This window comes from Cyanistes caeruleus, chromosome 13 (assembly GCF_971803275.1).
Source record: "Cyanistes caeruleus chromosome 13, bCyaCae1.hap1.1, whole genome shotgun sequence".
Taxonomy (NCBI): Eukaryota; Metazoa; Chordata; class Aves; order Passeriformes; family Paridae; genus Cyanistes; species Cyanistes caeruleus.
Window position 1 is genome coordinate 13,024,966 of NC_141713.1, and position 24,375 is coordinate 13,049,340.

A 24,375-nucleotide genomic window follows, 5' to 3' on the forward strand; every position below is an offset into this window, starting at 1 on the left:
ACAGAGTGGAAGTGATATGCTTCATACAGTTCAAGGGCTCTGCTGCACACACCCATTTTGTGCAAGCAAAACCTATCAGCAGTAAGAACACGTGAATAACAGTTCCATCAGAGGCACAAATGTTGCTGCTGGTAACAATATTCCTACAAAATAAGAGTAGGGAAAAGTATCTTATGTCTTCTGTTTATGCCTTATTTTGATTAACTTCAAATATCAAAATAGATACTGTCCCAAAAATCACTGGATTGTAATTTATGTCAGATCAGCCTCATCTTCCTATGGCAGTTTTTGTAGGTAGGTCACTGTCCCCTGGTGATATTCCTCTGGAATATCATATCCTCTCATTCACTCTCCCAGAACAATTTGCAGCGAGTCCTGCAGATCCAACCAAAAAGGTCTTTCAGCAGAGAGACACATGGGGGAGCCTTGTCTTCATTTTGTGAGTCTGTGAATGGGTTCTACACCTCAGAGTAAAACTAGAGCAAAGTTAAATACTGCAAGTATGAGGGGAAAAAAAAAAACAAAACAAAACTCTAATTTAAAACATGGATTGTAGCTTGGAAAAACATAATACATTATAGTAGCTGAATTTCAGTAAGAATTCAGGTGACAATGGTTTATTGGTGCATTTTACTGTCTTACTACATCCCTGAGATATAATCTTAGAGATTATATTTAGCTTGTCAGAAAGCAGACATGAAGGTCACAGCAGATACAAATTCTTCAAGAAAAATACTACAGTGCACCCAGATCTTCCAACTCATTTCATTTCCCAGCATGGAGAGAGAACCACAGCTGCTTATCTGCCTGGATGTGAAAAACAGAGAAACTGCAAAAATATCACAAATAATTTAGGTTTGAATTATTAGCAGTTCTGTTGCTCTACACTTCATCGGAACATCTACATTTTATTGCACCAGCTTGAAATTATTCTGTATTCTTTACTCCTGCCATCAGCCTTGCTTTCATGTAAATCTTCCATTTCTCTTTCAGGAAGGGAAGACTTGTAACTACAAAACAGCTGTCAGTCAGAAATATTCATATTCAGATGCTCCCATTTCCTTTTCCAACACTTAAGATTTTAGTACGCTCAAAGCATGTCTGTTTCTTGGTTAAACACGGATGAAGCATTCAGAGCCTAGTTTTGAAAGCCTGGAATAATATAAATGGTCTAGTAAATATGTACACAGTGGTAGGCAGAAGCAACTCGAGGTTCTGTGCTTTGAAGCCATTCCCAAGTGCTAAAGGTGGCAGGGGGAGAGGAGGGCTCATTCCATCTGGCAGGGCTATACCTGACGGCAGCCAGGCGGTGTCCTCATGCACCTCCAATGGACACAGCTGGAAAAACGGGAGGCATCAAAGATTCAATGCCTGTATTTGCAGTTAAACAACTGAAAACAGAAACAAACGTGCTTCTAATCACTTTGCAGCTGGTAAAGCACTTTATAATGCAGTTACCTCATTCTTAAATTACCAAGATTGCACAGACCAGGCTTTTAGAAAAAGTTACTAAGAAAATAAAGTCATTCCACATTCACATTAACAAAAATTCCATTTTCAATATTGTATTGCATTATTAAAACTCTCTAAGACTAAAGAAGCATAACACTAACAACACAGCCAATGAAAAATCCTTATCAATGTATAATTCCATCCTCCCTTCTCAAAATACAGAGAAATACGAATGTCCTGATTGTGTATTAACACTATCTTCAAATCAGTTTATCCCATTCAGATTTTGATTATTTATCTTCATACAATTCTTCTGTTCTAGGTAAATTTACATTAAAGATAAGTATAAAACCTGTAACAGTGAGTTTTATATATTGTACACATGAGACACACTGTGGGTAACTGCTCATTCAGCTGAAGCTTATAGTGAAATCAGGAGTCCTAAACCAAAAGTGTTAAAAAGTGTTTGCAGATATCTAACACAGCCAGAATTTTGGCTTTCTGGCAAATGCTTCAGAGAAAGCATCTGTTTACAGGCTACTTAGCCAAGGTTACAAGAGAGTGTAATATTGCAACCCCTAAAAGCCCTGTCATTGTTTCTTTCAGCTGCATGTTTGTGAAGCTCTGAAGGCCTTGAAAGGAGCCAGAGCAGAGCCAACAGGTCAGGGCTAGATAAAATTAAGAAAGAATCCGAGGTCAGACCATGAAAGAACTTCTTTTTTTTTTCCACCCCTCCAGAACAGTGAGTCCACCTCCAGCAGCCTTTCATTCAGTCCTGATAAGAAGAGACAGCACCCCACAATCTAGATTTCAGATATTTTAAGTCTTCTTTTGGGGGAGGAAAAGATAGGGAAGATGAAAGAAAATGGACATTTTACTATCATTTACTGTTGGAACACAATTCTGTTCCTGTTTTGAACATCCCTGTTCTCATAAATTTAAAAGGAAAATGTTGATAGAAATTAAACTAATGGAGACTTTGCTCTTGTTTCTCAAAGAATTGGTACAGCACTAAATTTCTAGAGAAAAAAAAAATAAAGTTTGGTGTGTCTTGCTGTTTTGAGCCAAGTTCAGTGACTAAAAACCTAGAAATAACTTTCTAAGCTACAGCCAGTATGGCAAATCTAACAGATGGGGAAGGAGATAAGAAAAATATTTCAACTTTATTCTAGCTTGCATAAAAAATTTAAAATAATACTTTTTTCCTTTCAGTTAAAAGTTTCAAACCCACAGTAGGCTGAAAAAATAGTTGTTCTAAGGAGGAAACTTCTGTGCCCAAATGTCCATTTTTAATTTAATCTTTTGTGCTGCTGGATTTTTTGTGTAACCTACAGGCCCATTGTTGGGTATTGGTCTGGCTGGAGAGCTCATTGGTCTGGTTTGCCAGGGTGACTGTGCTGCCCCCAAGCCCATCCCTTCAACACAATAAACTCCAGATAATTATTCAGAGAAGAGGCCAGCAGCATGGGCTGCTCTGACATCGGGTCACGGCCTTTGACACCGAATCTGGGGCTCGCCAAAGTCTGCTCCAAGCAACAGAGGTCCAGGGGAATTATTAAGGGGGAAGGGTGGGAAAGGAAGAGCATTGAGAAATACTATCCTTAAAAATGTACTTTTGAAGCAAAGTAATGTAAATACAGCAGAAACTTATTAGGAAAATAAGCAAATACATTTCGAATGCACCAGAGGAAAAGGACAGAGAGAAGTGCATCAAACAGAAACATAAAGCTGGCAGGCAGGAGGATGATACAGGTCTGTTCCTCTGTAAAGCAGGTATTCCCTCTCAGATTTTAAGTACTGGATTTTATTTCACTTTTCTAATAATGCCCTTTTACCTTATCATTAAGGTATCATCATTTACCTTATCATTACACATCAATAAAAAATTAAACACATGTAAGCAACCCTATTGTATTATGTTTTTTAAAAAATTGTTGAAGCTCTGTATATGCAATTTCTAAGCATTCGTACTAACTTCAAATAATATTTAATTTTTAAATGAGTTGGAATTGCAATTGGTTGCACAACTGAATTGATCAAATTTTAAATAACAACCTTTTAATATCATATTAAAGTAATTTGAGTAGTTACAAATCATCAATATTTTATGTCTCATGACTTCTTTTTCAGTTTAAAGGTAACTTTAAACATTTAGACGGAACAAAGACTGTCTATGATACTCATGTTTTCCTCTGCAAACCAAATAACTGAAGTAGAAGCTAAGCAATTTGTTCTTTGTACAACATTGTAAAAGTTTATTTTGGTAGAAACTGGAACATATGACACATGTGAATTGATCCAGCTAAACAGTCTGGCTTTCCACGGCTTTGGATGGCTCCCGCTTATTTGTCTAAATCTGAAAAGGGTCTGTATCCCTTTTGTAGCTTTGTGCTGTCCCCTTCGAGGGCCCCAGGACAAACAACACCTCACACCCCCTTGCAGTAAAAACATCACCTCTCCCACTGCCCACCATCAGCAATAGCAGCTTCATACAAAAACTGCTGGGGGAGGGCAGGATGAATTCCCAGCCCACAGCATTTCGGCCTTTTGGAGCCCACGGAAATAAGAACTACCTAAAGAATTATCTATTTTAAAGTAAGTGAGGCAAATCTCAAGGATTTTAATTCTTCTCAATTTCCTCACGGGTGTAGGACATTCCCACCACACCTGTAAGGTCTGCCATCAGTCCCTGTGTTTCTCCTGAATTTCAGAGAACTCTTAAATTGCACAAGCAAAAACCTCTCTTCCAATATTATTCTAACAACGCTCTCTAAACCAGCAGGCACCCTTATGTTAACTAGCCTGGCTCACCGTTTTCAAAGTGAGCCCTCAAAAGCTAACTTGAAAGCAATACCAGAGGCCTGGACAAACACCTAATTTTGATCTTTTGTGCTCGTCTTTTCTTCTGAGAGACCTTTTCTTTTGTTGCTGCCCAGTGGAAAGCACATAGCTCATTGGTCCTGCTTTGAAAGATGAGAGCGCTGCCCCTCAGCCCACCCCTCCAAGCACAATCACTTTAATGGAATTATGTAGAGAGGCCATCTCTGGAAGAAGAAAGGGAGGGCGAGGGGGGAGGGAGAGAGTGTCCTAAGGAGCCAGCAGAGCTGTAATTACCCCAGTTACCAACACACACATGTCCGCTGAGAATTCACGCGGTGATCCAAACAGGATGTGCCACCCCACACAACAGGTTCCCTTCCAGACAGCAGCGAGCCATGCACAAGTGACAGAACACGGTCACTGAATCAAATATTACAAGGGAGGCTCAGGAAAAGGGGAAAGAAACAATCCACACACAAATGCTGCTACAAACATGCCTGGAAACAGGAGCATGCTATAAAAAGTCTTTCCTATAAGGTGCAAGAAGCTGAAAAAGACGATCTCCCCACTGGAGACAAACATTTCAGGGTTGCAGGTAGGAAGAAAGTTTAGACAATTTGCCTGGCCTTCATGCTGAGAGGAATGCTTCCAGAAGATACACCTAAACACAATGCAATAAGCCTTTACCAGACCTGGTTTAACATTTGTTTAGGTACCAAGCTCTATCGTATGTATGCACTGACTGCCTGACACCCAGCATCACCTTACAAACAACACATTTGCACACAATGACAAAGGCAATCTGTTCACTGCACCCCAACTTTCCCCTGGAGCTATGATATAAATTTTCTTTCAGAACCAACATTTTCTGCTGGTCTGTCATGGACTCCCCGTGCCATTTTGACCCTTTTGTGCAGCAAAATGAAAACACTATCTATCATTACTTGCGCCAGAGTGACTTTGTAGGAGGTGCACGGTTTCATTGCAAAAACATCTGTGGTCTGGTGACTCAGATCTCAAGCTTTAAGGTCTGTGCTGCTGCAAGCATGACTGCAAGATGCAAAAGTTTCAGGCAGGGCAACTAAAACTCAGTCTGGCTCTTTCCTCCTTCAGAGGGTAACAAGGAGCTGCAATAAAACACGTTCGACTTGTTAGGTGTCAAACAAGTCAATCCTGACAGGAAAACAAACAAAATACATGTGAGGGGAAACCATCACTGTATTTTTCTTCAGGCAAATATTGGCTGCATGGGCTCTATCCAGCTGCATCTATAATTAGGGCCCAAACTTGAGCGGGATGTTGTTATTGCAGGTGCCCTGCTCTGCTCACACAGGGCTCCCTCTCACTGCTGGGACACCAGGCAGACAAGGGGCACTGCAGGACAGACAGACAGACACCCACCTGCATTCGTGCCCACAGGCTTGGGGGCATGCACAGTGGTGTGGGCACTAAACTATTATCATACAGGCTGTCTGCAGATGAAAATAAAGCAGCCTCTTAAGGAGGATCAAAATTTGACACTCATTGGTTGAATGCAGAGGAAGGGGGGCAAGCTAACCTAGACAGCTGACAAATTTTACAGTGAAATTGCTAAACTGACCCATTTGTCATGAGCTGCCAGTTAGACTTATACATTTACTGCTAATATTATAGCTCTCATACTTCATTTGCTGAAGTTAAATAAAGATGCATTAAAAAAACTAAAAAACCAACCAACAAAAAAAAACCAAAAAAAACCGTGAACTCAACTTTTAATGTAAATTTTTAATTGAAAATCCATCATATAATGTTAAATATATTTGAATTACACATGTTAGTAAACCAGGAAGCAGAGAAGACAGCTAACAGTACTTGTAAAGAGTTCATCAGCTCAGCAGGTAATTTCACCTGAAGTGTGATGGCACGAGGACACAGGGCTCTGTTTCCTCAGCCATGAAAAGCATTACAGGATCTCTCCCATACACGAACATGTCTCTTACTTTTCCCTCCCTATCTTCTTAGAGGCCTCATTCCCTTCAGTGTCTCTGACTGGCTGCATATCTTTGACATTTAGCAAGGGTGTTCATTTTAATTACATCTAGATTATGCTGAACCACCTCCCTAATGGTTTAGCACAGCACATCCCAAACTTCTAAAACATGCCCTAAAGAAAATTTCCATTTGTAATGACAATAGAAATATCCAGGACCCTACAACGTCCTTGGCTCCAATATTCACCACTGTTATATCCAGTGGCACATTGGCAGAGCTGTTAATAATGAGTTTCGTGATATGAATTTGCACAGAAACATTTATTATAGAACACAGTAAGTGACAGCTTGGCACCAGGCAATGAAGCCTGATATACTACCTACTTAGACTCATTATTGAATGCTTTCACTATGCTGAAATTTGCTGAAAATACCCATCTAGAAAGCCAGGACAACCTGCTTCTCTGTAAAAATTATTATAACTTTTCATCTCCACATTGATTCCTCCCAAAACAGTATTTCAATGACATCTTGTGTTCATCTCTTTCCAGGCCAAGACTCTGCTCTTCTAAGATAATTTATCTGGAGGATTACTCAGTCTATATTAGTGGCAGCAGCTGTGCAAGTTAATGATGTTGTTGCTTTTAGTTAAATAGATGTTAATGGTTTATTTGAAGACTATTTAATTAAGACCAAGTTTCTGAAACATCAGCTCTTGAAAGCATCACAGACAAATCTTGCAGGTGGTGTAAAAGAGGTCAACATGTACAATTTGAATTTGGACCTAATATTCTCAGGAGCTCAAATCCTTTACTCCATGAATTGTGGCCTGAGTGCCTTCTACAAAGATGCTTAATGTCCACACAAAGAAGCACCTAAACAAGAAGAGTAGCCTGAAAGGTTTCAGGCTTCCTCAAACTTTTGAAAATCTTTTGCACTTCCAGCTGACAACACGGCTTCAACTATTTATTTTATACGTGTGGTATTTCATAAAGACAAAAGTGTAACTTTCCCTACATGGAAATGGGTTATGACATTAAATGTTTTTAATATAGGTAGTATTTACTACAGATAAAGACTATTGTACTTTAAAGGATGCTCAAAATAAGAATAACAGCATGGAAAAGAAAATATACCTCTGCAGAAACTGCAGCAATTTTAATCATTGTGTCTTTTTCTTCAAGGACATTTCTTATATCTGTAAAGTGTTTTCCATAATTATATATGTGGGAATTTGTTCTGGTTTGAATTTTTCCCTCAAAATGTTTAACTTTTTTCTAATAAGCAAAATTGCTTTTCATAGGAAGCAGTGCTACTGTTGTCCAGATGTTTGACCACAGATAAGTTACAATTTAAAACTTCTGCCCTACCTACCGTATCATTTAATAGTTTTGTGAAGAACAAGCATTTAATACATGTCAAACATTGTATTAACAGACTGAAAGGATACAGAGGAAAAGAGTAGGATACATTCATAATGAAAGTTATTTTTGTTAGCTTTTCTAATGCATTCAAGATTTAAATTCAACCTATATCACTATCTTGATTGAAAAAAGGAGAAGAAAATTACCTTGATGTAAACCCTCTGCATATGAAGTTTATACAATACTTAGAAAGTGGAAAGCAGTCTGACTGATTGATTGCTTAAGTAAAATAAACACACAGCTACTTAACTCTTAGCTAGCTATCTCCCTGTGTACAATTAAAAGGTTTCCCATCATCAATTCAGTTTTACAAATGCTCCGTTGAGCCTGCAGCTCGATGAGCGTTTGAAAGCAGCATTAGCTGTGCTGCTGCTGAAAGAATCCAGCCTGCTCCCCTCCCCTTCAGCCAGCCAGCCCTGCCACTGCCCCTTCCCTCCCCTGTGCCCCAGCACAAGTGTCACAAGTGTGCGAGCACACAGACAGCTACACAAGGAATGTGGGCTGCTTCTTCCAAAAGAGACAGCTTTTGCTATTTTATTGTGCTCTGAGTTGCTCTGGGATGAATTCTGAGAGCTAAACTACATCCCAAGGCAGCAGAGGGAGCCCTGGCAGCTGCTCAGGACTCAGCACAGCCACCACAGAGAGTCTGCTCTGTTTTATACAGCCTGGTGAAACTGACCCTCAAACCTACCCAAAAACTCCACCGATCCCAGAGCTGTGTTAGTTTATTAACAAAAGACCTTTCCCTCAAGGGGGAGCTGTTATCTCCTTGACTGAATGAAAGCTGGAAGGCTGGGCATTGCCAGCTCAGCTCTGACCCTGACTGCAGGGACATCACTATCGCCCTCAGCTTAAACCATCAGCATCCGAGCGCTCCATGGAAATGGCTCTCCCCTTCCTTGTGCTCCGGGTACCCAGTGTGGGACACGGGACAGGGAGCACTCGGCCACCTGCCAAACTCATGGGAACACTCACAGACTGCTGGAAGGACACAGCACGGGTTCTCAGCACAGACAGATCAACACGTGTTATTAGAAAAGTGGAAATAAGAACAACTGCCTAAAGAGGATGCTCCAGGCAGAGTGTGTCAGCTGCCCTGCACAAGGGCACGACAGACAACACAGGTGACTGTCACCAAGGCTATGAGGGATGATGGGAACCTATGAGGGATTATTAAATAAAGGCAGGTGAGAAACTGTCAGAAGGCAGCCAAGACATGAGGGGAGGAAAGAGGCCAAATTAGGCCATTTGCAATTACCATGAAAATAACAATGAATACAAAGTACTAACAGAGTAAGAGATACACTTGTGATGGAGAAGTGCTGGGCTAGACTAAGATAAAAAGGATCAAAAAGATTTCCTATTTTTCTTCCAACAGTGTCTGTATACACATGCAAATATAGACACACACAGAGCTGGGCAGCAGGCTGTGAGCACAGCCCTCCCTGCACCTTGAATATATTTAAATATTTACTATTTACCAGAAAGCTGGTAAATAGACACAAGGCACAGCAGTGCAACATCTACCCATCTGTGTCTCTTCTCCCACATACACCATCCTACCTATTACCCCAAAATAGCTCCAGTTCAAATACTTTTAAAAAAAAATCAACATTTTCAAGGTGCATTTGCATTGTACACTCCTCCTTTGTCTGAGCATACAAAAGTGTCAGCTGTACAAAGACCCCCAGCATGCACAACTGGATCTGCAAGAGGCAGAAAACTCAAGTGTTTCACAGATCTAGCAAAGAGGATCCAAATGATTTCCCTGTCCTGGCTTCTACAAGAACGTGCAGTAACAAGTGGTTTTGTTCTGTAATGATAACCAGCTTGAACAGGGGTACAATATTCGGCTATGATAAAGGGGAAAAAATGCTGTGAAAGTGAGTATAAATGTTGAAATACACTTTTAATGCAAATCTTATTTATACTAAAACTTTTTCCTAGATTAGAAAAAAAAAAACAAAAAAAGCAACAACAAAGAAACCAAAAACAAAACAAAACAAAAAACCCACCAAAAAAACCCAACAAAAAACACCACTTTAAAATCCCTGGTTTGGAAGAGACATTTTACAGCAAGAGGGGCTTCTTCCAACACAGGATTGTTTTTTTCCCCACTTCCTGCATTCCCCCCCTGCCCCCGCTTCGTTTGCCACAGAAGTGTGACTCCAGGAAGCCTGAAAAAAACAAACATGCACTTTTCCACAATTGCATCTTTTCCCAAAATTGAAAAAATCCTTCTGTTAGCAATAATGCCTTCATAGCAAATATATAACCAAGGTGTTACTCAAGGCAGGGAAGCTACCAGAAAACAGCTTAGCTTTGGAAGTGCATTTACTTATCACTAACACAGAAATTACAAAAATCCCCTATAATTACCTTTCCCATACAACTACAACTGGTAGCATGACCCAAAAAAAGTTAATGAAAAAAAGCTTCAGGATGAATTAAATTAACATTTGGATCACAACATCTGGATTGTTGTTTAACAACGGAAGAAAATAATAAATAAAAAAGGAAAAAAAATTAAGAAATGTAACTAGCTCTGTACAGCAAATGTTTTCTTCTGTCCACTCTGAAGTCTCTTTCATGTGCTAATGGTGGCATTTTTTTAAACTCTTCCCCTTTGACTTACTCAGACCTTTAAGGACCTCACACATCTAATGGTTCCTCACATTCACCAAGAACAATCAAGAGAGGTCTGGGGGTTGACATGCAGTATGATTAATGGACAATGTTGATTTAATTTCCTATAACAGGAGTTTTCTCTAAGCTTTCTCCAAGGAGCAGTTTCTTTGCAATCCAGGACTTAAGTATTTTACTAATGAAGTCAAATAAATAGCAAATTAAATAATGCTGTCTCCCAGAGACAAATCCGCTCATTCCAGGGAAAAAAGGAGGAAAAAAAACCAACCCACCATATTTGAAGTTCTGTTTAAATCTAAAAAGGGTTGTACAGAAAGAATGTACATAGTAGTTCAGATTCCTGGGGTTCTTTTGTTTGGTTTATTTTGTTGTTTTCTTTAAAAAACTTTATCACTTATCTGGTCATTCCTGCCACCATTATCTGCTTGCTCACTTTTAGCTTTAAACAGGGTATATATTTAACCTAATTTCCAGTTTCAAGTAATTAAGTCTTTATTTAGTGGTCACTTCTACTTTACAGCTATCAAAATAGATTTATTACATATTCATTGTAATACTTAAAAATATTTTGGAGGTTCTTCATTTAAAGTTATTTATTACTTATTGTAAGGAGTGATCGATATGTCCTCTCATGAAGCAAATTTTAACCTTCAGCTCCAACAAATGAACAATGCAACACTATTTGCATGCATCTTAACTGTTACTCAATCAACATGACACAATCTCCCAACTGAATTCCCACGCAGGTTTAGCTCTAAATGGTGGAATTCCTACCCCAGGAAGGCAGAGCAGCAGAGAGCATTTCCTGCAAGATTCTAATCGCTTTCCCACCATCGAAAAGTTTACCTTTAAATACCCTGAAGACAACACATTTTGCTTCACTACAGGCTGGCAAGTTATTTTGCCAGAGTGCAAAAAAATCTCCTCCTCCTGCTTTGAAGGCTTTGAAGCACCCTTGATTCCAGTTCTTTGAGTTGTGACACAATTAATCTGATCCCCTGAGAAAAACACGCATCCAACTCAGTTATGGGCACAGTTGATAAAGAGACAAAAGTCTCAAAATTAGTCAAAACCCCTCCACGCTACTGGAGTGTGCCCATGGAACATAATCTCTCCTGTTGCCTTAGCAAAGCCCATATCTTTACTTTATTACCTTTAGCATTGCTAAAAGGCATTGTCCCAAACACTTCTCTCATCCTGACAGCTCACAGTATCTCTTTAGAGCAGGGCTTAACTTGTCTTAGCACTCTAGGTTTTGATTTTTTAAAGTACACTTATTCTGCACTGAGGATCTGCTCCCCTTGCTGTGTCCTTCCCCTTTAAAGAGACACTAGTTTGGCAAGTTCGAAGTCAAGGCATGTTTAAATGAGGATGTCACAACTATTTCCCCACATAACTGAGTCCAAACTGGACCAGAGCATATTCCAGAAGGTTACATAAAAATGTATTAGACATAAAAATCCATAAAAATCCTTCCAAACCACAATCCACCTGTTCATGAAAGATGTTAACTAAGAGAGCAAGAATGCATCTTTCTGACCCAAGATTAGGTGCTTATCATGCTGACAGATTAATAAATGCCCATGAGTTTTAGAGCCATTCCATGACTCTGCAGTTAATTCAAAGAAAGCCCAAGGATTCCTCTTCATAAGGGTTTGTCATACACAACATTTTAATCAACACCAAAACAAGTTATGCTGCAAATGCAGATGTTACAGATGTCAGTATTCCAGTGCCTACCAAATTTGATATTGGCTAAATTGGTAATCTAGAGAGGCTTGATGGTGTAATTTAAAATTGGCAAATGCATTAAAAATTAATTAAAGCTTTCCACTTGAAATTAACTGTATGAAAGTAATGTTTACTTTCAAAAACCAAAAAACATGGGCAGAAGTAACTGTGATGTGATTAAAAAAACCCATAAATCATAAATTAAAAAAATCATAAAACAAATTTCTTTAACAGAGGTAAATTTAAATTCTGACAAAAAACATAGAGGACACAACAATCTTCTTAAGAACAAAAAATTACAGTGAAAATATGCAATAATGATACAAATCTGCAATACTGCACAACACAAAACAAATAATGGCAGAACTACACAGGAAGAAAGGCATTACAGTTCTTTACAGATGTGTCACTTGAACTGCATAAAAGGTATGCAGCATTAGCAGCTGACAGCTATCTGGCTGCTCCCCAGCAAATCTGCTCAGAACAAGCTGATATTTATCTGGGATTCCCACTCAGTCCCGTGCAAGAGTGCTTGAACAAAGCTTTGCCCAAGACACAGTTGATGTAGTGGGTGCCAGGCCAACAAGCTCCAACAAAGGGCCACAGAGTTCAACACAGGCTTCAGTTTTGCCCAGTAAGAATTCAATTTACAAGGCTAGTGAATCAATTTTTCACCTCAACAGAGCAGTGTCGTGTTTTCCTTCCATAAGGAAGGCATGAACCAAGTGTGTGAGTCTGGAATCAGTGTCTGCTCACCTCGTGCCAGTGTATTTGCATTCTGCAGCCTCCTGATATTCCCCCAGTACAACCACACAAGCACACAAGCAGAAATGCCACACAGGAGAGAGACTGGGTGCCTTCCCTGCCTCTGCCACTCAGTCTGATCTTCCACAGTCACAGATGGTAAATCTGAGCCTAAAGGGAGCTCTCTGCTACAATCAGACCTAGAGAAATTACCAGCACTGACATGCACTGGAAACAAAACATGATGTGGCAGTTTGTAAATCACAACAAAACACAAACCCCAGTTTGATCTCTGTTCACATTTACAGCCTGTAAAATGCAACATGGTTCCTTATATAGAAGAGGTAAAAGCTTATCAAAGCAGCATTTGCTTTTATATCTTACAGGTAAAAAAGTTACAGGGCAATAAAGCTCCCTCCATTCTCTCTTCTAATCTATAACCTAACTTTCAAAACGTGAAAGGGGGAAAAAAAAACCAGGAGAAAATGATATGCAGATATGCCATGTCTGCATTTGGAAGACAGACTCATTTAGAGTGGTGACAGGTCTGTCTTCCATGATTATGGAGCAAGGAATGTGTGTCTCGTTCTTTGACATGCCATTGAAGCACTATCATAGCAGCACTAGGAAAGGGCTTGGCTTGTTAACTACAAATATACATAACCTGCCATGGCTGGGAAGGAGAAGGGGTCCCAGTTAGCTGATTTTAAATATATCTAGTTTACTTCTAGGGCTCTTGGTTGTATTCTTGTGCAATTTGACTGATTCCTCCTCCCCTCTCAGCAAATCCCGTATGTTTTAGCTGATAAGTAGTAGTAGCAAGGCTGTTACACACAATCAGGGGAATTGACAGATAAGAGGTTTAGTTTAAGGATGTAATCAGCATGAGTAAACACTAGACTGACCCAGCTGTAAACAGTGGAAATAAATGATAATATTTGTCCTGGTCACCTACTGAGCTATTACACACTTTCCACTATGTAACAATGTAAATATAATGACTACAGTATATACAGCAGGCAGTGCAACCATCTGGCTTTCCAAGCAAGAAAACTGAGCTTTTAGTTGATCTTTTTTTAAGAACTAAAGCAATTTCCGATTATTTTTTTAACAGAGCTGTCTTATGTTCAAATCAGCATTTCATTAACTGTGGATGTCTGATCTGATGTAAAATAAGCACAAAAAAGTATATCTGTTCTACTAAATTATATTTTCTTTAATGCCATTTGAGAACAGTTAACAATTAAATAAATTTAAAATAAAGTATTTCTCAAGAAAGACCTGTGTTTCTTTCACTTCACTTCAAAAAAACTGTAGGAATGCCTGGCTCCTTGAATTTGTATGGGAATTCCAAGCTAAATTTCCACAGTAATTTATAAACAAAAAGCAGTATCGATTCCCATATATGTAATTTTCAGTATTTCAGAACTGTCAGATACAAGCACACGATACTACATTTTGACACCAACAAAACATGGGATAAAACTGGAATTATAGCCCCAGCTTTCAGAGATTACTACATTAACACATGAAATGCACTTAGTGTCCCTTCTCAACACTTCAGACATTTGCAGTTCTCAGGAAAGATAGCATCAAAGCTGTCAGAGATGCCATTAAGTTTTTAAAACTTACATTTTCCAGTACATTCATCTGCAATATGGTGCATATGAAACTGCTGTGTGCTATCTGACCATCCTATCAACTCCTTTTTGAAACTTTTAAGCACTTTAACAGAATCATTACAAGAGAAGCTTGGGTGATGTGCATCAGGCAACCTAATTGGAGGAATTCTTTGCACTGACTCTTCTTATACACCCTTATTCAATTTCTATAGACTGTTGAATGACCTTGTCATCTTTGCTGCCCTGAACTAAAGCTTAGCTACAGTCATGGCTGTAACACAATATAAATAGATCCCAGGGAAATTAAACAACTGAAGGCCAAGTCTCTGGGGGAATACTAAGTGTAGTAGGTAGCTGGCTAATTCTCCAGCAGAAGCTCCATTTCCAAAGGGGAGTGCCATGCAGGGTCACAAAATGTGCCTTTGTGTCATTCAGACTTTGACAAATTCTTGGAACCATTGTCCAAGCAAGGAACATCGGGAAATGCACTTTGCTTTATTTCTCCTCTCTGTAACTGGGAAGAGGCAGAACATCAAAGAGCTTTCAGACAGGGAAGATTTTCTGATTAAAACCAAACTTTTTGGAGTACATCACACACATGAGTCTGACAGAATCTAGTCATTTTTCCAGAATGACTAGATTGGGGCAGGGGAAAATGCCAATGGGTAATGTAAAACCAGGGTAACAAGAGAAGCTTTCCCAGGGTTATCATGTACCTCATGTTAAACAGTTTAGATGATCCCATCAGCACAGGAGAAGCTTTCCCAGAGAGAAAGCTTGTAGTGTCTCCAAACCTTCCAGGAATCATCCACCAATTTATTAGTTTAATGGTTTATTTTATAAAGCACTCCATACACTCCATTTCATGGCCATCCAGCACCTGGCAGCTGCTGCAGCCCCGGGGAGCCAGCGATGCTCCCAGCACAGGGCACTCCACAGGCTGTCCCTGGGAGGGACCTTCTCCAGGGAAAGGCCAAGGAACGTGGGCTCCCATGCTCAAGGCATTTTTACCAAAGCTAACACACTAGTTTTTCCATCCCCTAAGGTGAGAGATGTTACTCTGGTACCATCATGCAGCAAAACAAAAGAGCACATACATGTGCCTATGTCTGCCAGCACCTCCTGGCCTCAGGGTTTTGGGTGCATTTTCTGGGACCCTATGTCTGCCTTATCACCAAAGTGCAACTTCATGAAACCCTCATGGAACTGCCAGCACCGAGGTGGTACAGCCCCTGCACAGCAACCAGGGAAGAATGGATTAGCAGAGTGAATTCTTGCTTTCCTCCCTCCCTCCAAGCATAGAAGTCTTGGAGGCTAAAGGCACATGAACATGTTGCAACACCCCCATCACCAGTGGCATTCATTTAATTAATTATCAGCATGGTAAGACTGAACAATGAAGTTCAGAGACTAAGATTTCCAGATATCTTAAAAAACAGTTATGTCACAGCATCAGAATTGATCATGCTTTCTTGAGTTTGCTACCCAAGAAGTTGAATTTGATTTTATCAGATAAGCTTCAGATGGGTTCTTCTGACTCATTGCCATCCTTGCTTAACACTTCCCTACCAATGATATGTCTGCAAATACAGGGAGCTCTGACAAGCAAACACTCCATTAGCCCAGCAGTGACACCAGCTTCATGGAGGCACAGATGCACCTGCACATGATTTAAATATTATTTGAAAAAAATAATCTGAACAGACTTAAAGGGGGAGCTGAGCTTCTCTGGACACTGTGTTTTAACTCCCAAGGTTTGCCAATCCCTCTCCTGTTGCACAGTGAGAAGGTTCTTCCACCAGCAAAACTCACTTCAACTTCTGAACACACATCCTGAACCTGTACCAACAGACTAACCACGTCTCACAATGAAAGACTTTCTGTGAGGGAAAAATTTCTAGACCAGGAGGAAGCAATGGAGGAATTAAAAACACAGGCAAAAATGCATGGTATGCACCCAAGGGTCTGCTCCTGTGGCAAATTCAAGTAATAATGGAATTTTACACTGGACTAGGAAATGGTCTGCTATTGAAAAATAAATGCAAAGACCTTTAACACAAACAAATGCCTATGTGAAACTGTAGCTATTTATTTTGAGAATAAATGATCAGATCATTTAATTCTATTTACATGGTGATTATCATGCTAAATAATCCAGTTTAAAAACACACAGAAGTAACTGGGTAGACCTACACTGGAGAAAGAGAGGTCACTTCTCAGAAAACAAGGTAGGAACCAACAAGAGACTAAAAATACATAGCATAATATTCATATTGCTACATTCCCTGTTTAATCATTGTAATCTATTTCACACTAGCATTGCTGATTCTGCTTTATCTATCATAATTATTCTTCCATCAAGAGTCCTGTGGACATTTGCAATCATTTACAATAGTTATATCAAACCTATCAACAACAAGCAATCAACAGTGCTTGTAATAACAATGCTAATGTTCTCTCTGATTAGAGACAATCATGAACTCTCGTTTTGTGATGCACTTTAATTGCCACAGCATAAGTGAAATGTCTTCTTTAAACACACATATCTTGCATAACTGGCATTTGTACCAACATCTGCAGAAAGTTCCACTGACAGATGTATTGACATGCTCCAAATGTCACTAGAAGTCTGTGTGCAGTTCATTAACTATGCAAAAGAGCAGGGAATGGTAGGGCAGCCATAGATCATGACAAAGACATGAAGAGGGAGTCTATGGAATCCATATAAACTCAGTGGCAACAGATAATGCATGAGAAACTGCTCCTTCTTTGCCACTGGGAAGCACTTAGGACTGTGGGCATATTCTCTCAAATTAGGAATAACCTTTCCCTTTGACCATACTATCCAACATATATTACACCAAAAGCCTTAACACACACCTTTCCCCTTCAAGTTTCACACTTGCAGTATTCTAATTCCTGTAGCTCATAATGAAGACATTTTTTCTAAAGACTCTGTCAATAAATCAGTAGTTTAGTGTCCTCAGGAGAGGCAGATGGATGACAAGAACATCAGTCCTCAAAGCTTCTGTCCAGTTCATGAAAAATCAGTTTACCATAGTCACGAAACCCAGTGTGGTGGCTTGCCTTGTTTCACCTCAAATTGTAGCAGATAGGACCACTTCCTAATAACTAAAATAAATGTACCGGTCCAAATTCATTCAATTATTCACAAGAAATAAAAATATGAACAAATCACCTTCTTACAGTGTGGATGTGGCTACAGTCTTTGTGGATTCATATATTGCATAAAATTCTACCTGCTATCATCTCCACATGTGCAGCTGACAGAGGCAGAAGATTGGCTTTGTACTGTTTTCTAAGAAATAATTTGGCATGCACAAGTATTTCAGGCAGGCAGTTTGGCAAAGGGCAAACACAGTAGTCAGACAGGCATTATCACTACGAGAAGTCTCTGTGAACTTCCCAAGCTGCAGGGTAAGTAATCATCTTAGCAGTGAAAAATCATGACCTAATCAATTTTCCTGAGCTGAGTCTTTTGCAGCTGTAGTGATCAATGTCTTCTACTGTAAATGCTATAAAGCAAAAAAACCCAAAAAAACAAAACAATAAAAAATGACAAAAAAACTTAGGAAAACTAATATTTTATATATATATTTCAAATAACTCAATACATTCCATTAAAAAAAACCGGAACAACCACACTTCAGTGAAACTAGACTATAGCAGCACAAATTATGTAGATGTGAAAAATATAAATTACAGCAATCAGAGTATAAGGAATGTATCATGTTTTGGTCACCATACCTAGATACTGAGAATTATGATAAAGAATAAACACTCAACATATCACATACATCATGACTGAATGGTTAACTCAAGCACATGAATTCTTCCTTCTTGCAATTCAATCAACTGTGACCACGTGAAAGCTGTAATTTCCAAACTCACTTTTCTTTTATTTTCTCATCTGTCTACATACTCACTGGAAAGAAAATGCAACAAAAACACACAGATAATACACATTTTCATGTAATTCTGTAAAATAGTATTTTCATCTGAAGAGTATTGGTGTACTGAGAAAATCCATATCATGTAGATCACACTATTAGTAAGTTTGCATATGTTTGAAATTACAGCTTTTTATTGCTTAGTAAGATTTATGCATTTCTGTCCTAGGACACCACATCCTTTCTGTGCTCTCAAAAGTGCTCTTTTGTCTCACAGCTCTGTTAAACAGTCGGCCACTGCCAGATGCTCTGGCTAGAAATGGTCACAGATGGTCAGTTGTCCAGTTAACAGACCAGAATACTCTTCTCAAATCTCCCCTAAAATTGTATCTCAGATGAGAATATTTGAGCATGGTCAGGAAGACATTTGACCTAGATAAGACTGCAGGTCAATTTTGGTAACTTAGTCAATATTAATTCTCCACAACACCACCCAGTAAAACATCTCAATACATTTCAAACAGCAAGTGTCAAGTCCTATATTACTTTAGCTGATTATGTGATAGATTGCATCTTTTGATGATAGAAACTCTCAGTTATGCATGTAAACAAAGCACCTTCTACCTGGGGATGATCCCAACACATCTCTAATAGCACAGACTGCAAGAGCTAGAGGAGGAAACAGAGTCAGATGGTCAGTGGAAAGACTCCAGTGGTACTCAGCAAGTTCTGTGCTCTAATCTTTGTGCTCAGTCCTGCAAATATTTACCAGTACTCCTTAATATATAACATGCACAAGAGCTACTTACTTCTATGTTGAACAAGCAGTGCTTGTCATGCAGTTTACCTGTGACAAAAGCTACAAGTAAAACAGAAATAGGCTAAAAATAGCAAAGAAAAATCTTTGGGTTTTTGTATTAATCTTTCACTGTTCTTAGATCAGACATAAACACCAAAACCATGAAAAACATGCATATTAAACTGAATATTAAAAAGACATGTCATTTACTAGCATCTGTATCTTGTGATAAGTAGTTGGGCATCCTTCCAACTTACACAAGGTTTACGAGATCTGGTTATCTAAGTGTTGTGTAATGCACATTTTGGGAGAGGATTATTCCCTCAGCAGCCCAGCTCAAGATTGCAAAGCTTATTGCTGGGAAAATAGGTAGCCAAACCCAACTCTGTTGCCTTACAGACCTAGTGATTTAAGCTCTCTAAGGTGTCCCTGTCTTCCAGCAGAGTTGGGAGGTATTTTGTACACTCACCCAAACCACTGACAGTATATTCCAGGTCACTGGCATCCAACAGAATCGGTCCATTCTCCTGCTGCCCCTCTTCCTTGTAGTACAGTTTGTAGCCCTGGACAGCTGCAGTGTCCTCAGAGTCCTGCTGCCACTGCACTGTAATTGTTGTGCAGTTCATGGGCTCCAAACGCAGCTCGGGAGACTTTGGTGCTGGAGTTAGAGAAAGAGAGATGTAAATTAGTCTTCAGCTATTTTTCATTCAAAAAATCTGGATGTCCATCAGCCCAAACTTCACTCCAGACTTTGATTCTAACGCATCTGTGTATTCATGTAATTATTTCTTTCTTGTGATGTCTGATTCCCTATAACCTAAATCTAACAGCTTAATTTAGAATACAACAGAATAGAAACAGCTTTTAATTCTGCATCTTAACAAATAAATAAATGTATGTTTATGAGGTAGTCCTTTTTAAGCAAAAATTAAAACATTACAAAGATAATTACAAAGTTACTTCTTGTTTTAAAGTGAGCCAGAGCAAATGTGATTAACAATAGCATTACACTTCATCAAGTGTTAATAATTCACTATAGTCAAAACTCAATTAAATCCAAAGCAGAAGGATGTGGACTACAGCTATTCAATTTGCATAGTTTTCAAGTTATTTGTGCAAAACTGAATATTCTTCTGCATGACATTACTAAATAATAATAAAACCCAAAGCTCAATTATAACAAATTAGACTTTACATATCAAGTCAATTTGCCTATTCAAAAGATACATGCATTTTTTATAATACATGCATGCATCAACTCAGGTCCTTTATTACATTACAGTGCTAATGGGTAGTGTTCCAGTTTGCAGAAATGTATTTTACATTGAACAAAATGAAACAGGAAACTCTAGTTCACATTTGAGAGCTGCTCAGACGTTTTAGCTTCTAGATTAATTTTCTTCTGTTCTATATAATTTGAATTAAAAAGAAAACTTAAAAATCCAAGCAGCCCAAAAGCCATTGTTGTTCAGTGCACAGTATGTTCAGAATTACCTTTCACACTTGTAGCTTTGGGAGTTCGGTGTGAGGTCCACAAAGATGCCTCTCCCCAGCCAATCCTTGTTGCAGCAGTGATACGAACCAAGTAGACACTGTCAGGCCTCAGCCCCTCCAGGAGATACTCATCTGAAGTGCCTGGAAGCTCCAGCACCTGGATTTTGGTCTCTGTGCTGAGGCGGAATGACAGACGGTACAGGATGACCTGGCCTCTCCTGTATTTTGCAGGAATTGGCAGCCAAGATATGAGAATATCTGTCGGACTCCTGCTCGTCAAACTGATTTCAGGAGCTCTCAAGGGAACTAGAAAGGCCAAGACAAAGCTTTTGAGCTCAGAGAAAAGACAGAAAATTCTTGTCTGATACCTCAGCCCACAATGAGATGCCAGTAACAAAGACTAAATAATCCAGCAAGTTGTGTAGATTCTTGTTTAAGGATAATTTGACACTTCCCACACTTCACACCTGCTGCATGCAGCACAGCTTAAGCAAACTTTTTCCTGTAAGGCCCTCAACATTTTCTTCTCTCACTGCTGCCAGCAGTAATCAAAGGCAATCAGCACCTGGCTGGTCTGACACACCGCTTGCCAAGATGCAGCAGCTCCAACCAAGAGCCCAAACAACAATCTGCACAGTTGAACACTTGGTGCATGTTTTCTTCCACTTACCATATAATGAGGGTTCTGACAAAGAGACAGGCAGACAACTAGAAATGGCAATGTTCCATGCTGCCAAAGCTTAACCCTGTCAGAATTTATTAATCAGATCTAATGATCTACACTAAACAGTTTGTTGTTGCCATGATGTTCAGATTAATTAAATCATTGCAAAGAAATAAGCCAGCAGGGTCTTTTACAAAATTCTGATTCTACTAAAAAAAGGCACATAGACACAAAAAAGACCAAAACAAAACAATAGCTTATTTTTTTTTCCATACAGCAAATTAGCATTTCAAATTTTTCTATAAAATTTGAAAAGGTGTGGTAGGTGTGCAATTGGATCCACATTTCAGATGCCCAAAGGAGCCTCATAGAGAATAAATCCCAGGCTATTCTCAAATTCTCATCATGAGAGGAGTTCTTAAAGATCTAGAATAGTTGTTGATAAGATTTAATGAAATGTCTCTCAACATAGAAAGAGACTGTGTAATACAGACTTTTGCTCTGTCAGAATGTTATTTTATTCACGTTCCTTTCATGAGCTGCTGGCTTGTACTGTGGTATCCAGAAGTCTCACTGGCATCAACAGAAATTCAAGACCCTCAAGAACTGTTACCACTGGATTGCACAGTTTGACTCAGTGCAGATAAGAACATTCACCAAAATAATTTCTTACCATCTTCCAGGGTGTGCTGAGTCACATGGTCTGACATCTGACTGGCTCCCAAAGGCATGTAAGCTACAATATAGAAGGTGTAGTTGCTGGCTGGCTCCAAGTCATCAATAATGTAATGGGTTGTATCATTTCCAATGACCACTTGGTACTCTTCATTATTTAAACCTGGTATAAAACAAGGGTTATATGAACAAAAAATCCTGAAAATCCTTGAACATCACAGTATCTTGGCTTTAAGATCTTACAAAGTTAATTTCACGTTCTTCCCCAGCCTACTTCTATTTTTTTAACCCTATTAAGCAAAAGCTCTTTCATGCACAGGAGTAACTGTGTCTTGCTGTAGTATAGGTTGTATGGTGTTTCAGGATTTTCCTCAATAAGGGATGCTGAATGCAGCTCCAAACCCTATTTAGCATTAGTCACAACAAACTGTGCCAAATGTACAGTAACACAACAGACAAGCTCTAATAGCCTTATCATTCATACCCAGCTTCTAAATCTATTTGTTTAGAGTCAGGGTTTTTTTTCCAAAACCTATTTACAGAGCTTTTCTATAGCAGACTGTGAGGAATGTGAGGGCTACACTCCATCAAAAACAAAACAAACACCCCTTCCCCCCAAAAGAAACAAACAAAAAGAATGTATTCAGCAAAAGGATCTCATTTTAGCCCTACAACTTCTATTACATTTGATTGACATATTTTTTATTTTAATTTGGAGAAAGGCCAATAAAGAACAGACCAGAATAATCTTCAATAATGTTTGGCTCCTTAGAAAGTTGTAAAAAAAAAAAAAAAAAAAAGAAAAAAATTGTCAGCAATTCACACTAAAATATGCATAGCAATGCATGCAGCAGTCCTTGTCTTTGTTGGCCTTTATTCCTATAGAGGAAGGCTATAAAGTGGACCAAGTGTGGTGAAAGCTGCTGTGTTAACGAACAATTCACACCAAGTGCATGTCAACTTAATCAAAACTCTGTAAGAGCCAGCTCCTCCTCTTCACAACTGAATTTATAAACAAAACCAAAGGCAAATTCCATCATTAAGTTTTCCCACATTTATGAATTAACTTGATAGCATTTTAATTAGACAAGATTACGAGCATCCCACAACAGTCTAGTTAATGGCTTGTTAATTAGGAATTGCAAGGCACGATTTCTGACCTGCTAAACAAGATCCTTGAGCTCAAATTAAAAAGACTTGTTCTCTCATTGAATGGATTGCTAGGCCTCATGCAGGGGCCCTAATGAAACAGCCATAATAGAGAACAAGGCTTGCCTTCCACCACAATCAGTGTTCTCTTTGTGCCTTTTCTAAATCACTAACAAGGAATTAACACACTCCAACATGCATGCTCATCAGACCTTTTTATTCTTGCTACTATGACCCCAATTTGAATGTAAAATATTCTGCTAAAAGAAACAAAAAACAAACACACAAAACCCACACCTGTTAGTTTTTTCAACTAGGTTGATTAAAACACTAACTTTTTTCTTATATAGGGAAGAGAACCTGAACTTGTTTTTACAGTGAAACATTGGAATATGTGAGTTGTGAAATGTAACAATAAGCGATGGTATATTTTGTATTCAAAGCACCTACCACATTGTAATGGCTACTAAAAAAACCCTCTTTAAAACTGCATACAATTCATGCATTATCCAGCAGTTTTGTTTTCTGCTTAAAGTTTATGGAATCACAAATATCAGTACAACTTAGGAGACTTGGAGTCTCTGTTGAGACAATGCCAACAGCCTATGTTAGAACCCCTATGTTCTGGTACAGTGTGAATATCATCAAAAGATTTTCCTTAATATTTAATCTGCATTTCTTTAAATGTAGTTGTTTCTAAATTTACACTAGAGAGATTGTTAATGTGATAATTTTTTCACAAAGGCATTTTCTAGACTTTCAATAATGCATCTGATATGAGAGCAAGATCCTCAGAAAGATTTACAGGCTATCACTCTATCACTTAGAAAGATATTATTTTTACAGAAGTGCAGTCCACTAGCTATTGAAGCTCAACATTTTTCTATAAAATAAAACAAAAATGAGGTTTAAGTTCTGATGCAGATTTCTGATACTATGCAGTCGTGTTACAATATTAAAAACGCATGCAGATCACCTACATTTTGAATCCCATCACTGTTATTACTCCTCTTTACACAGCCCTCTCCACTCTCCTTGTGTGGATTTTTTTCACTAATGTGGAAGGATGCACAACAAAATTACATTAAATAAAATAAATACCACAAGACAGTCAGGAAAGATGAAAAAAATGGGTATTTGAGAAAATATGTTCAAATAAATCAGAGGATTCTGTTTGGCTGCTTGCTTTTGTTTGAAGTTAGTTTGGTTTTTTTAAATCAAGACAAGCTATAATCTCATTTCACAAAACATAACCTTTGGATAAGCAAGCAAAT

At 38.7% G+C, this 24,375-nt stretch overlaps 1 protein-coding gene across 1 annotated transcript in view; it reads right to left on the reverse strand.

Moving 5' to 3' along the window:
• PRTG (protogenin) overlaps positions 1 to 24,375 on the reverse strand; it is a 75,896-nt gene that overhangs the window by 15,860 nt on the left and 35,661 nt on the right. The window contains exons 9-11 of the mRNA XM_086848917.1: positions 21,951 to 22,115; positions 20,614 to 20,919; positions 19,589 to 19,777 (exon numbers count right to left, since the gene is read on the reverse strand). Of these exons, the coding sequence (XP_086705043.1) occupies positions 19,589 to 19,777; positions 20,614 to 20,919; positions 21,951 to 22,115 (660 nt within the window). The remainder of the gene's footprint in view (positions 1 to 19,588; positions 19,778 to 20,613; positions 20,920 to 21,950; positions 22,116 to 24,375) is intronic.